The sequence below is a fragment of the Mus caroli genome, chromosome 9 (assembly GCF_900094665.2).
Source record: "Mus caroli chromosome 9, CAROLI_EIJ_v1.1, whole genome shotgun sequence".
Taxonomy (NCBI): Eukaryota; Metazoa; Chordata; class Mammalia; order Rodentia; family Muridae; genus Mus; species Mus caroli.
This window is the reverse complement of record NC_034578.1, coordinates 52,388,714-52,402,494: the sequence shown is the minus strand read 5'-3', so window position 1 is coordinate 52,402,494 and position 13,781 is coordinate 52,388,714. Positions and strand designations below refer to the sequence as shown.

General features: G+C 39.2%; 1 protein-coding gene across 2 annotated transcripts in view; it reads left to right on the top strand.

Annotated features, from left to right (window-relative positions):
• Scaper (S-phase cyclin A associated protein in the ER) overlaps window positions 1-13,781 on the top strand; it is a 343,420-nt gene that overhangs the window by 235,304 nt on the left and 94,335 nt on the right. For both annotated transcript variants that reach the window (XM_021171564.2, XM_029481364.1), the window contains exon 26: window positions 12,678-12,801. In XM_021171564.2, the coding sequence (XP_021027223.1) occupies window positions 12,678-12,801 (124 nt within the window). The remainder of the gene's footprint in view (window positions 1-12,677; window positions 12,802-13,781) is intronic.

Below are 13,781 nucleotides of genomic sequence, written 5' to 3'. Positions count from 1 at the left end.
CTGTAGCTGTCTTCAGATACTCCAGAAGAGGGAGTCAGATCTCATTACGGATGGTTGTGAGCCACCATGTGGTTGCTGGGATTTGAACTTCGGACCTTCGGAAGAGCAGTCGGGTGTTCTTACCCACTGAGCCATCTCACCAGCCCTCCATTTGTCGATTCTTGATCTTACAACACAAGCTATTGCTGTTCTGTTGAGGAATTTTTCCCTTGTGCCCATATCTTCAAGGCTTTTCCCTATGTTCTCCTCGATTAATTTCAGTGTCTCTGGTCTTATGTGTAGGTCTTTGATCCACGTAGACTTGAGCTTTGTACAAGGAGATAAGAATGGATCAATTTGCATTCTTCTACATGCTGTCTTTTTTCCACTGGATGGTTTTAGCTCCCTTGTCAAAGATCAAGTGACCATAGGAGTGTGGGTTCATTTCTGGGTCTTCAATTCTATTCCATTGATCTACCTGTCTGTCACTGTACCAGTACCATGCAGTTTTAATCACAATTGCTCTGTAGTACAGCTTGAGGTCAGGGATGGTGATTCCCCCAGAGGTTCTTTTATTGTTGAGAATAGTCTTTGCTATCCTAGGTTTTTTATTTTTCCAGATAAATTTGCAAATTGCCCTTTCTATCTCAGTGAAGAATTGGGTTGGAATTTTGATGGGGATTGCATTGAATCTGTAGATTGCTTTTGGCAAGATAGGCATTTTTACCATATTGATCCTGCCAATCCATGAGCATGGGAGATCATTCCATCTTCTGAGACCTTCTCCAATTTCTTTCTTCGGAGACTTGAAGTTCTTATCATACAGATCTTTCACTTCCTTAGTTAGAGTCACACCAAGGTATTTTATATTCTTTGTGACTATTGTGAAGGGTGTTGTTTCCCTAATATCTTTCTCAGTCCGCATTTTTTTTCTCAGACAGCATTTTCAACAAATGGTGCTGGCACAACTGGTGATTATCATGTAGAAGAATGACAATTGATCCGTTCTTATCTCCTTGTACAAAACGCAAGTCTAACTGGATCAAGGAACTCCACATAAACCAGAGACACTAAAACTTGTAGAGGAAGAAAGTATGGAAAAGTTTCAAAGATATGGGCAGAGGGGAAAAATTCCTGAACAGAACACCAGTGGCTTGTACTGTAAGACCGAGAATCAACCAATGGGACCTCATAAAATTGCAAAGCTTCTGTAAGGCAAAAGACACTGTCAATAAGACAAAAAGGCCACCAACAGATTGGCAAAGAATTTTTACCAATCCTAAATCTGATAGGGAACTAATATCCAATATATACAAAGAACTAAAGAAGCTGGACTCCAGAAATTCAAATAACCCCATTAAAAATGGGGTTCAGAGCTAAACAAAGAATTCTCAACTGAAGAATACCAAATGGCTGAGAAGCACCTGAAAAAATGTTCAACATCCTTAATCATCAGGGAAATACAAATTAAAACAACCCTTAGATTCCACCTCACACCAGTCAGAATGACTAACATCAAAATTCAGGTGACAGCAGATGCTGGCGAGGATGTGGAGAAAGAGGAACACTCCTCCATTGTTGGTGGGATTTCAAGCTTGTACAACCACTCTGGACATAGTACTTCTAGAGGATCCAGCAATACCTCTCTTGGGCAGATATTCTAGAAGATGTTCCAACTTGTAATAACACATGCTCCACTATGTTCATAGCAGCCTTATTTATAATAGCCAGAAGCTGGAAAGAACCCAGATGCCCCTCAACAGAGGAATGGATACAGAAAATGTGGTACATTTACACAATGGAGTACTACTCAGCTACTAAAAACAATGAATTTATGAAATTCTTAGTCAAATGGATGGATCTGGAGGATATCATCCTGAGTGAGGTAACCCAATCAAAAGAACTCACATGATATGCACTCACTGATAAGTGGATATTAGCTCAGAAACTTAGAATACCCAAGATACAATTTGCAAAACACATGAAACTGAAGAAGGAAGACCAAAGTGTGGACACTTCATCCCTCCTTAGAATCGGGGAAAAAATACCCATGTGAGATGTTAAAGAGACAAAGTTTGGAGCTGAGACAGAAGGAAGGACCATGCAGAGACTGCCCCACCTGGGGATCCATACCATAATCAGCCACCAAACCCAGACACTCTTGCATATACCAGCAAGATTTTGCTGGCATGACCCTGATATAGCTGTCTCTTGTGAGGCTATGCCAGTGTCTGGCAAATATAGAAGTGGATGCTCTCAGTCATATAGAAGTGGATGTTCTCAGTCATCTATTGGATGGAACACAGGGCCCCCAACGGAGGAGCTAGAGAAAGCACCCAAGGAGCTAAAGGTGTCTGCAACCCTATAGGTGGAACAGCAATATGAACTAACCAGTACCCACTGAGCTCTTGTCTCTAGCTACACATGTAGCAGAAGATGGCCTAATTGGCCATCATTGGGAGGAGAGGTCCTTGGTCTTACATAGATTATATGCCCCAGTACAGGATAGTACCAGGGCCAAGAAGTGGGTTTTGGGTGGTTTGGGGGAGCATGGTTGGGGGAGGGTATAGGGGACTTTTGGGATAGCATTTGAATTATAAATAAAGAAAATATCTAATAAAAAATTGTTTAAATAAAAAAATTCCCATGGAAGAGTTACAAAGACAAAGTTTTGAGCTGAGACTGAAGGAAGGACCATCCAAGACTGCCCCACTTGGGGATCCATCCCATAAACAACCACCAAACCCAGACACTATTGCATATGCCAACAAGATTTTGCTGTGAGTACCCTGATATAGCTGTCTCTTGTGAGGCTATGCCAGTGCCTTGCAAATACAGAAGAAGATGCTCACAGTCATCTTGGATGGAACACAAGGTCCCCAATGACGGAGCTAGAGAAAGTATCCAAGGAGCAGAAGGGGTCTGCAGCCCTATAGGAGTAACAACAATATGTACTAACCAGTACCCCCAGAGCTCATGTGTCTAGCTGCATATGTAGTAGAGGATGGCCTAGTTGGTCATCAGTGGGAGGAGAGGCCCTTGGTCTTGAGAAGATTCTAGGCCCCAGTGTAGGGGAATGTCAGGGCCAGGAAGGGAGAGTGCGTGGGTTGGGGAGCAAGGGAAGGAGGGAGGGTATAGGGGATTTTTGGAGAAAAAAGTAGGAAAGGGATAGCATTTGAAATGTAAATGATAAAAATATCTATTAAAAAAACTACCAAAAAAGAATAATTTGAAATCAAATATTGTGGTAGCTCCAGTATTATTTATTCTTTCTACTTAGTATTGCTTTGGCTATCCTTGATCCTTGTGTTTCTACACTAATTTTAGGATATTTTGTAGTTCTGTGAAGAATGTCATTTGAGATTTTATGAAATTTCATTGACTCTGTAGATTCCATTTGGTGATATACCTAGTTTTCATGGTATTAATTCTAGTACAAGCTCTTTACGGGGTCTTTCTGTCATCTGAATATCTATTACAATTTATTTTTTCCCAGTGTGTTGAAGCTTTGATTGTAAAGGTCTTTGACCTCCTTGCTTAGATGTATTCCTAGGTATTTCATGGTTTTTGAAGTTGCTGTGTAAGAGTGCTTATATCTAAAAACTCTCTGGTGAAACCTGTAAGGCCTCTTACTTACAGTCTCATGGTATCTACAAATCAGGGTAGTTTGACTACTTCCTTTTGTACTTGTATCACTTCTACATTATTTCTCTTGCCTTATTACTCCACCTAAGAGTTGGTTACTATTTTGAATGAAAATTGAGAGTGGGCACTCTGGTCTGATTCAGTTTTTCTCCATTTAGTATGATTGCTAGAAATTTGTTGTGTGCCTTTATTATGTTAAAACATGGTCTGTGTGATCCTAATATTTTTCAGGATTTTTATCATGAAGGCACATTGAACTTTGTCAGGTGCCTTGCCTACATTTGTTGGAGTGATTGTTTGATTTGTGTCCTTAAATTTGTTTAGATAGTGTATTACTTTATTGATTTCCATATGTTAAGCCAAGCTTTCATCCCGGAATGAAACCAACCTGTCTTGTTGTATGATGTTCTTTATGTGCTCTATTTTCAGGGGGGGTTTGAGAATTTTTTATTTTAATTAAAGCATAATTTTACATCATTTCCCCCTTTTATTTTGCCCCTCTAATACAACCTGCTGAGTTTGTTCAGTGTTGCTTGTTTGCATAGGATTTCAGGGCTTACCACTTGATATTGGATAACCAATTAAGGGGCTCATCCCTGGGAGAGACTAATTCTCCCTCTTAGCATTCATTAGTTACCTGCCAGCCATTCTTTGTTTGGGGATGAGACCCCATGAGATTTTTGTCTTCTATTTAGTATGTTTGTTTGTATTGTCTTTGTTCAGGTCTTACTTAGGCAGCCGTATTGTTGAGATATCATTAGTGACCCTTCCTTGTCACTTCTAAGAGATACAATCTCACTTCAGAGTCTCTGATCTTCTAGCTCTTGCAATCATTCTTCCTATCCTCTGTGATGTTTTCTGAGCCATAGATGTAAGAGTTGTGTTATAGCTCTGTCAACTGGGGCTGGGCACCCCAAGATAAGTTGATCTTTGTATATGGGTCAGTTATACTTTTCTGTAATTCTCTCCATATTTGCAAATAGAAGCTTTTTTGAAGAGGCAACTGCACATATACAGATCTATAGATACGTTTTGAAAGGAGTTAGATATTAAACTAGTCTCGTAAAGCGACAGTAACTTTTTTTCTGAGATCCACAAGCATATTAGCCATTGGTGGTTGGTATACAGTACCAAGTATGGTTTCCTTTTTGTTGAGCAGGCCTCAATTCCAATTAGACAACTTCCGGTTACTGCCAAGATACGAGTTCCACTGTTGCACACTTGGGCCTTTCTTGCCATGCTAGTAATTGTTGTAGTTCATAGACATCACATCCTCTTGACAGTTTGCATAGCACCTTCTGGTACCATAAGACAGGAAGCTTTCGGGTCAGATCGAGATGGAATATCTTGAGTTCTGTGTCCAAAGTTTGTGGTGACTTCAACAATAGAGACTTACTATCTTCCACCTCTGGGACACAAATATGGGCAACAGCCAAACCCTATATTCTTTGGGGTATCTGTTGGATAACCCTGACCAAACAACTCGAAAGGAAGTTTCTTGTGCCTGGAACTGAGTTTTGATAGTCTGTGCCTTGTGTGAGAAATATTATCAACCCAAATGGCATAACTTCTTTTAAGAGCTACACATTTAGAAATAAATATAGATGCACATATATGAGAATGTTGACATATATATTCATCCGGGGCATTACTCTGTAGATTGTTTTCTTGTAGTCTTGACCCAGTTTTAACATCAGGGTAGCTTAGGCCTCATATAATGAATTTGGTAGTGTTCCTTCCCTTTAATTTTGTAAAACAGTTTAAGGTGTGAGAGCTTCCTTGTGTGTTTAATAGATTATGTAGTGGATCCATCTGGCCCTGAGCTTTTCTTTGCATAGAGACTGAATTGCTGCTTCACTCTTTTTGCTTGTTAATAATCTAAGTTGTTTATATCTTGAATTTAATTTTAGTAGGTGATGTGAGTATATAAATTTCTCTAATACTTCTATTTTTCAGCTTTTTAAAATGTAAGCTTTCAAAGTTTGATTTTCTGGACTTCACTGGAGTCTGGAGTCTGTTTTAACAACTCTCTTTTCAGTTATTTGATTTAAGTTGGGTTTAACTATTCCTCTTCCTTCTCCTCCTCCTCCTCCTCTCCCTCCTCTTCCTCCTTCTCCTTTTCTTCCTCCTCTTCCTCTTCTTCCTCTTTCTCCTCCTGCCCCTCCTCTGTCCTCATCTCTTCCTTATCCTCCCCATCTTGCTCCTCTCTGTCTCTCTCTGTCTCTCTCTCTGTCTCTCTCTCTGTCTCTCTGTCTCTCTCTCTCTCTCTGTGTCTCTCTCTCTCTCGTCTGTGTGTGTGTGTGTGTCTTACTAATTTTTAAGATTAAGTCTTACTTCATTGATACTGTATATTCTCTTTAATTCATTAATTCCTCTAGTTTTTGTTTTTTATTTTCCTAGAGCCTTGGGTTCATCATTACATTAGTAATTTCAGATCTTGCTAATGTTTTTAATGTGAGTATTTACAGTTGTGAAGTTTCTGCCTAGGACTGCCTTGATTGTCTCTTATCCCAGGGGTTCTAAGAGAAGATAATGCTCTTTTTTTTTTATTGTTGGATTTTTGTTTAAGGCAGGGTTTCACTACATAGCCTTCTGGAATTTTCTCTATATACCAAGCTGGCCCTGAATTCACAGAGATCCACCTGCATCTACTTGTGCTAACATTAAAGTTATTTGTCACTATGCTTACCAGGTTCTAGGAATTTTTAAACTTCCTTTTTTATTTCTTCAGTGATTCCCTCTTGATCCATAAGTGTTCTGTCTCCATATCTTTGTATGGTTTCTTTCAGCTTTTTCCTAATTCAACCAGAGGGATCAGCAGCTTATGTCCATTGGTTTGGTGTAAATATCTACATCTGACTCTTTCAGATGCTTGTTGGGCCTTTTGGAGGGCAGTCATGCTAGGCACTTGTTTGTAAGCACATCATAGCACCAGTAACATTGTCAAAGCTTGAGGCCTACCCCTGAGCTGGATCCTAATAAGGAGGCCTGTCACTAGACCTTATCCTCAGGCTCCTCTCCATTTTTGCCCCTGCATTATCCCTTCAATTTCTTTTAGACAGGAACAATTCTGGGTCAGAGTTTTGGCTGTGGGATAGCAACCCCATACCTCCACTTGATGCCTTGTCTTTCTGCTGGAGGTGGGCTCTACAAGTTCTCTCTCCCCACTCTAAAATATTTCATTTAAGGTCTCTCCCTTTGAGTCCTGAGAGTCTCTCACTCCCAGGTCCCTGGTACATTCTAGAGCACCCCCCCCGACATCTCTCGAGGATGCCTGTTTCGATTCTTTCTGCTAGCCCTCAGGGCTTCAGTTTTGTTCCCCACCCCAATACCTGATAATGTTCCCCTCTTCCCCTCCCTGTCCCCTTTCCCACCCAGGTCCCTTTCTCCCTCTGCCCTTTCTTGTGAGGAGGAGGGCAACCCTATAGAAGACCAACAGTCTAAACTAACCTGAACCCCTGGGATCTCTCAGACACTGAGCCACCACCAGGGAGCATACACCAGCTGATATGAGGCCCTCCCAACACATACAGCAGAGAACTTCTGGGTCTGGACTCAGTCAGAGAAGATGTACTTAACCCTTGAAAGACTTGGGGCCCCAGGGAGTGTGGAGGTTTGATACAGTGGGTATGGGGATGGGGACATCCTCTAGAAGATGGGAGAGGAGGTATGGGATGTGAAACAGTCAGAGGGTGAACCAGGAAGGGAATAAGGTCTGGACTGTTAAAAAAAGATTGAAGAATAAATTTTAAAAAAATCTTTGTGTGGCTTCTGAGTTTTCTCTTGCTACTGATTTCTAGTTCTACTCCATGGTACCTTTGGTAGGTTAAAAATTAGTTTTGTTCTGTTATTTGTTCTGTGTGTTTGTTAAAGGTTGCTTTATGACCTCTCGTGTGATCAGGTGTAGAGAGAAGATTCTACCTGCTTTTAAGAAAAAAATATGTATTCTCTGTCTGTTAAGCAGTATATTCTATAGATACCTGCTATATTCATTTGATCTACAGTATAATTTAGCTCTGATACTTCATTGCTGATTTTCAGTTTGTTAGACGTTTTTGATATGAAAGTGGAGTGTTGAAGTACCCTACTGCTATAGTGTCAGGACCTACACTTACGTACTTCAGTGGCTCTTCCTGTACTAAGTATGTACTTGAGTTGTATGCTATAATCATCTACATGTAAAAGAAGTGTAGGAGCCGCACCTCTCACTAAAAGGCATGGTTTCATGATGCTTTTTTTCTGTCCTCTGTTTTGAAGAGGAAACATGTTCAGTAAAAATAAAATTTCTGGCAAAAGAAATTTGTTCATAAGTATATTTGGGGCAAGAAAATCTGTATCTTAGAATCTTGCCACCACCAGAGTGAAATCTTGACCGAATATGCCATGAGAAGATACTTAGAAAACGTGGGGCTTTCTGTTTGATGTCAAAGAGTCCTTCAAGTCATCCACGTTTAAAATTACAGAGAGGGCTGCTGGACAGACCACCCAAGCTGGGTTCTGAGCAGTGTGCACTCTAAACCAGGTGCTCGTCAAATAAAGATTGTCTTTCAAGTAAGTCCACTGCATACCCAAGTTTTTTCTCACCCTGAGAGTTTTGGTTCTCTCTCCCTTTCTTCCTCATTAGAACATAGTTTCTTAAACAAGTTATGTGAACATAAGGCTGTTTAGATGCCCATTCCTCTTTATCAAAGAAAAGATTTTCTTCGTGAGCACAGAGGATATTAAAAGAAGTTACACTCTTTTATATATGTGTATTTCTTTGTGCTTCTTAATTGTTAACCAAAAATCTATAACAAGCTGTATGAATTTGATTAAATAAAACACAAAAAAATAATGAAATCAGGGTTATAAAAAACATAAATAGCAAATGCATCTTAGGTATAGATCTAAAGCACTGCAATTCATCGCAGCACTGTAGCAGGATTTTTAATAGTTTTTATATATTAAATAACCCTACCATTAACTTATGTAACATAATAAACACTACAATATTAACACAAAGACAATTATCAATTAGACAAAGAAACCAGGGAATGTATTCTCCATGTGTGTCATTGGGAATAAATTTATGGCAGTATAGTCACTCACATCAGTAGTGTTAAAATAGCTTGAAGCTCCTATTTTATACATCACACCAAAATAAATTTGCAGTGAACTGATAGAATTAATTATGAAAACCATAAAATTATCACTTAGTGATAACTTTAAAAACATACATTTGAGTAATTGCCTAATTTTATAATTTGAAAGTACTTTTAAATCATAAAAAGAAAGCAAAAAAACAAACAAGGAAATCAGCATAGATTTTTCATCAACTGATAAATGGGCAAAGAGAATGTAGAACATATTATACACTATGCATTTTATTAGACCATCAACAAAAATTAAATATTAATATTGCCCAAAACTTGATGGATCTGAATGTTGTTATATTAAGTAAAGTCCAGACTCAGAAAGACAAATATTGCATATTTCTTTTATTTGTGGATGCTGGCTTTATATATGAATAAGTGAATGTGTATAAATCCTGAAACTAGAAAGGGGCCCATGAGGAAGATCAGTCTCTTGGGGTGTGTAATAGAGCATGTATTACATGAAAGTGAAAAAGGACATTGCCAGCAGGGATACAAGAGTACAAGCATGCAGGCAGGGGACAGGCTCGTAGAACAACTATGTGGGAAGACTCCATAAAAAACATGTTATGTTGTGTGTTATATGATTATTTTAAAAATAAAAACAAAAACAGAGTAACATTTAGTTTACTATCAAATTAATGAAGATGTAGCCAGTATTAGCTATAACATGGAGTGTGGGAAAGGTGCCTTTCTCACAGTAAAAATTGGTATAAGTTTTTTTTTCTGGAAGCCAGTGTGAATTTGGCAGTATGCTTGAAAACCTTAAAAACATTCCATTTCTTTTACCCATTTTATCACAATCAGCAAATTTGAAAGAAGCAAGCAGGCGTTTGCTCCCAGACTTCATGTGTCTGTGCAGGAAGGTGATCGAGGCCTAAAGCCAGACCCTTACCCTGGAGCTCATTAGTAAAGCAGGGATATCCAGACTCTACTCTAAGAGTTGGAAGCTACTGTTTGTAAAGTCCACAGTCACAGTCAAGGTGAGGCCTATCATGCCTGGTCACATTCTGGATTTGTTTTGCTTGTTTAGGCCAGTTCAGTAGTGTTTGACGTGGGTATCAGACATAGAAGCATTCTCCAGATTCTTTTATGGGTATAGAGTCGACCTGTCGGTTTTTCTGTGTAAGTCATCTGGAGCTTTTCCCAGCAGTTTACAGCAAAGACATTGTTTATGCTACTGAAAGTTAGACACTATAGAGATTGGTTAAACTAAATTTTTATATCCATAGGATAAGACATGGTTCAGTATTTTTTAAATTATGCATTTTTCAGTTTGTTCTTTTTTGGAAAGGAAGGCACAAAGGACATGACTCAGAAAAGTCTTGGGAGATTTCTGAAACTGACTCCCAAAACAGTGATAACAGAAACCCCTGGGCACTGGTCCATCTGATGTCACTGTAGGATGATCTCTACTGATGTCGCCCATACTGATATTCTGTGACTGTTCTTAACTACTCAAAAACTACCAGGCAAAACTTTAGCTGGCACTTAGTGCAGTAATTTCCCCTGCATTCTAAGAGAATGTGTCTGTGGAAACCTTCAGATTCTCTGAGAAGGGAGAACCTTCCATTTTCCACCTCAGCCAGGACAGTTCTTGCTTTCTGTTCTGTGCTTTGTGCTTCTCAGTAAGATTCTGATTCTCTTTTTAAAAATTCAAACTTAGTGTTATAGAAGACACTAAGTGTTAACGGGAAATACTTAACAACAGTAGGGAAAGAATGGCATTACAAATACTATATTTTTTCATAACAGTTTTTTGCTGTTTCTTTGTATGTCACCTTCTCAAATATAATTTTTTATAATCATAAACACCTGTTTTTATTGAGTATTTTATTTCTTTACATTTCAAATGTTATCCCTTTCCCAATTCCCTGCGAAGCCCCCTACCCCATTCCCTCTCCTCCTGCTTCTATGAAGGTATACCCTGACCCAACCACCCACATAAATACCTGTTTTAACCTTATGGAAAAACAAATGCAGTCTTACTCTTGTAATCAAATAACAGTAATAGCATTAATAATCATGAGTCCTACTAATTATTAAGTAGTGCCCTAAGTACTTTATTATGTCATTTAATTCTCAAACAATCATAGAAAGCTTAAATATTACCTTGTTTTTAAACATGTGAAATAGATTATAAGTGCTACATTAGAAATTTGCTAATATCTTAAATGATAAACTGGGACTCTGCCCTAGAAGCATCTGGTTCCTGTAGCTCTACTTTTGAGTAGTAGCTCAACTGTAATCAACTTCCAGAGACCCATCAATTCTGTGCTCAGATCCAACTGAATCAAACATAATTAAAACAGGGGCTCTCCTCATCACTGGTTTTAAGACACAGATTTCTATTTCTGGGTATGCAGTGGAGTTTGGCAATTTGCATTTCATAAAGTTCCCAGGTAATATTGATACTGTTGATTGACAGGTCACAATTAAACAAATGTCTCAACAACTCTTCTCAACCTGTTTGTTGCAACCCTTTTGGGGGCCAAAGAACCCTGTCACAGGGGTCGCCCAACTCCACCCAGCAGATTAAATATTTACACAACGATTCATAACAGTAAAAAATTACAGATATAGAGTAGCAACAAAAGTAATTTTATGGTTGTGGGGGGAATCACCACCACGTGAGAAATTATATTGAAAGGGTTGCAGTATTAGGGAGTGTTAAGGTGCAAGAACCACACTCAAATAGTATACAAAGGCAAAGAGCATTTATTCTACAGAAATTACCAGCATGCAGGGGTCAACCATTCATCAAAATGGTTATGACCAGAGATGCTCACAGGCCCCCTTTAATGCAGGGCTGGGGGAATTTTCCAGAAGAGTTAGGTAACCTCTAATATGGTTGGTAGTGGGCAAAGCAGTAACATTAGTACAATTTTGATTGACTGCTATGTTAGTTTCCTTATATTTGGTGAGACCTTGAAGAATTCCATAGACCAGCTCAGCTCTGGCCCTGTTATCTCCTCTGCCCAGGTCTCCAGAGGACTATCAGCTCTGGAGGTATCCTCCCTAGTCAGGGCTGTCTTTGACTAAAAACCCGTGTCAGTGGCTCCCTCTGAGCTGCTTCCCAGGAATTGAAAATTTTTATTACCAAGGTTTTCGGAGCTCTCGTGAGATTGAGAACCACTCTCCTAAAAGGTTTGCGTGCAGGACTAAGCAGGAAATTCAGTCAGACAAGCCAGAATAGATGAACATTGATTACACAGGCATTACATTAGGCCCAAGCTTCAAAACACTCAGGAGAGTCCCATTGAACTTACTGCTCTAAAAGTTTCTGTGAACAATTAATATCATGGTTTTGGGTGTCTGTCTGTCTGTCTCCTAAAGTAAACCTTTGGTTTTTTTTTTTAGACGATTTTGGCTCATAGCCAGTTTGGACCTTCTAGGAAAGAACTCTTCATCTGCCTAGGTCCAGATCCATATTCATACCCCCTTCAAGCAGAGTAGGTCTCTTTTATCAGAAATTTGTAGGTCTTACCTCATGGAAAATATCTCTAGTTTCTCCATCCTGTTTTATCAGCTGCCTTGTCCTATACCAGCTGATCTGGCAAGAGGCAATTTAGCAGTCTTTTTTTTCTGGGTTATTATTTAAAAGGCCAAGGTTCCTGGTTGATGTCTGGTCTTAAATGAAGACATTATCAGAAAATCTGGAAAGTTGTTTGCATTGTCTATCCTGTAACTAATTGACATTCGTAGTAAGAACTGTTAGGTAATAATGAGCATAGCGTTCATTAGCTGTGGCAATAACTGTTTATGTCTAGGTGATGGACCTGTACCTAATTGGTTTGGCTTGGATTTGTAGACTAGCTTCCATCTCATGCCTATTCCTTCTGTATCATTGATGTTATGTATTTTAAACTGTTGGGAGAAGAGTTGCTTGGGTTTTACAAATGGTGTTTTCCTTTCTGTCAGGTCTCTCTGCAATGCAATCAATGTTTACAACCTCGCCTGCAATAACTGTTCAGAAAACTGCACTGATGTTCTGTTTAGTAACAAGATTACCTTCTTAATGGACCTCCTGATACACCAATTGACGGTATGTAATATTAGTGCCTTAAATAAGAAGCTGTTAAGATTTGAGAAATTGTTCTGTGGTCAGAACTAAGAATCTAGCCTATTTACTGTCAAGGTTAAAATCGAGGGTTGGGGGGAGGCAAGGGATATGAAGATGGTTACAAACACACAATAGGAACTGAAAGTGAAATCTCTCAGTTATTTGAATATTTTGTGTCAGAGCCTTCTAGGTTCTAATATTTAATGAGCAATAGGTATGTAACACTTGTGAAGAACACAGATTTACACATTTAACTTGGCTCTGGAATTAGGTGGACCTAATGTCAAACCTGCACAGCTACAGGAGTGGGTGTCAGAGAAAACTAAAAGAACCTCAGTGCCTCTCACCAGCATGTGTCAAAGGACCTGGTTTAAAAGGGTGCTTTTGTGGCCATTTACACTTAAAATTTAGGAAATGCCTTTGTCAAAAAGGGAAAACTTACATATGATGTGAACAAGCAGCCAGCTGTCACCTTAAATTTTACCTCTGTTCCCAGATGTTAAATGAGGTAAGCTCATTGTAATAGCTAAAGGTTTAGGTCTGTCAACTGCAGTCTTTGAAACCCTGGGACCAGAAGTTTCCTGATGTGGTTTCTAAGCCCCTCAGGTATTGGCATTGCAGGTTTACAACACAGGAGATTTCCCAGAGCCAACTTGTTTCTACTTCCTGTGTCCTAATTGCTTTCCTTAAATGCCATGCCTTGGCTCCCTTCTTTCTTTCCTCTGCATTCTGCAGCTGTAATTTACACATAAGAGCATCTTCTACATGAAATCCTGAAGCTATTTTCCCAATTAGTCTCAATTAATCTGGACCCCCAAGATCTCTCAAACACTGGACCACCAAATAGACAGCATACACCAGCTGATATGAGGCCCCCAACACACATACAGTAGAGGACTTTCAGGTCTGTGTTGAATTGGGGGAATCACAGACTTTAACTTATCATATAGAAATGGTGAGAT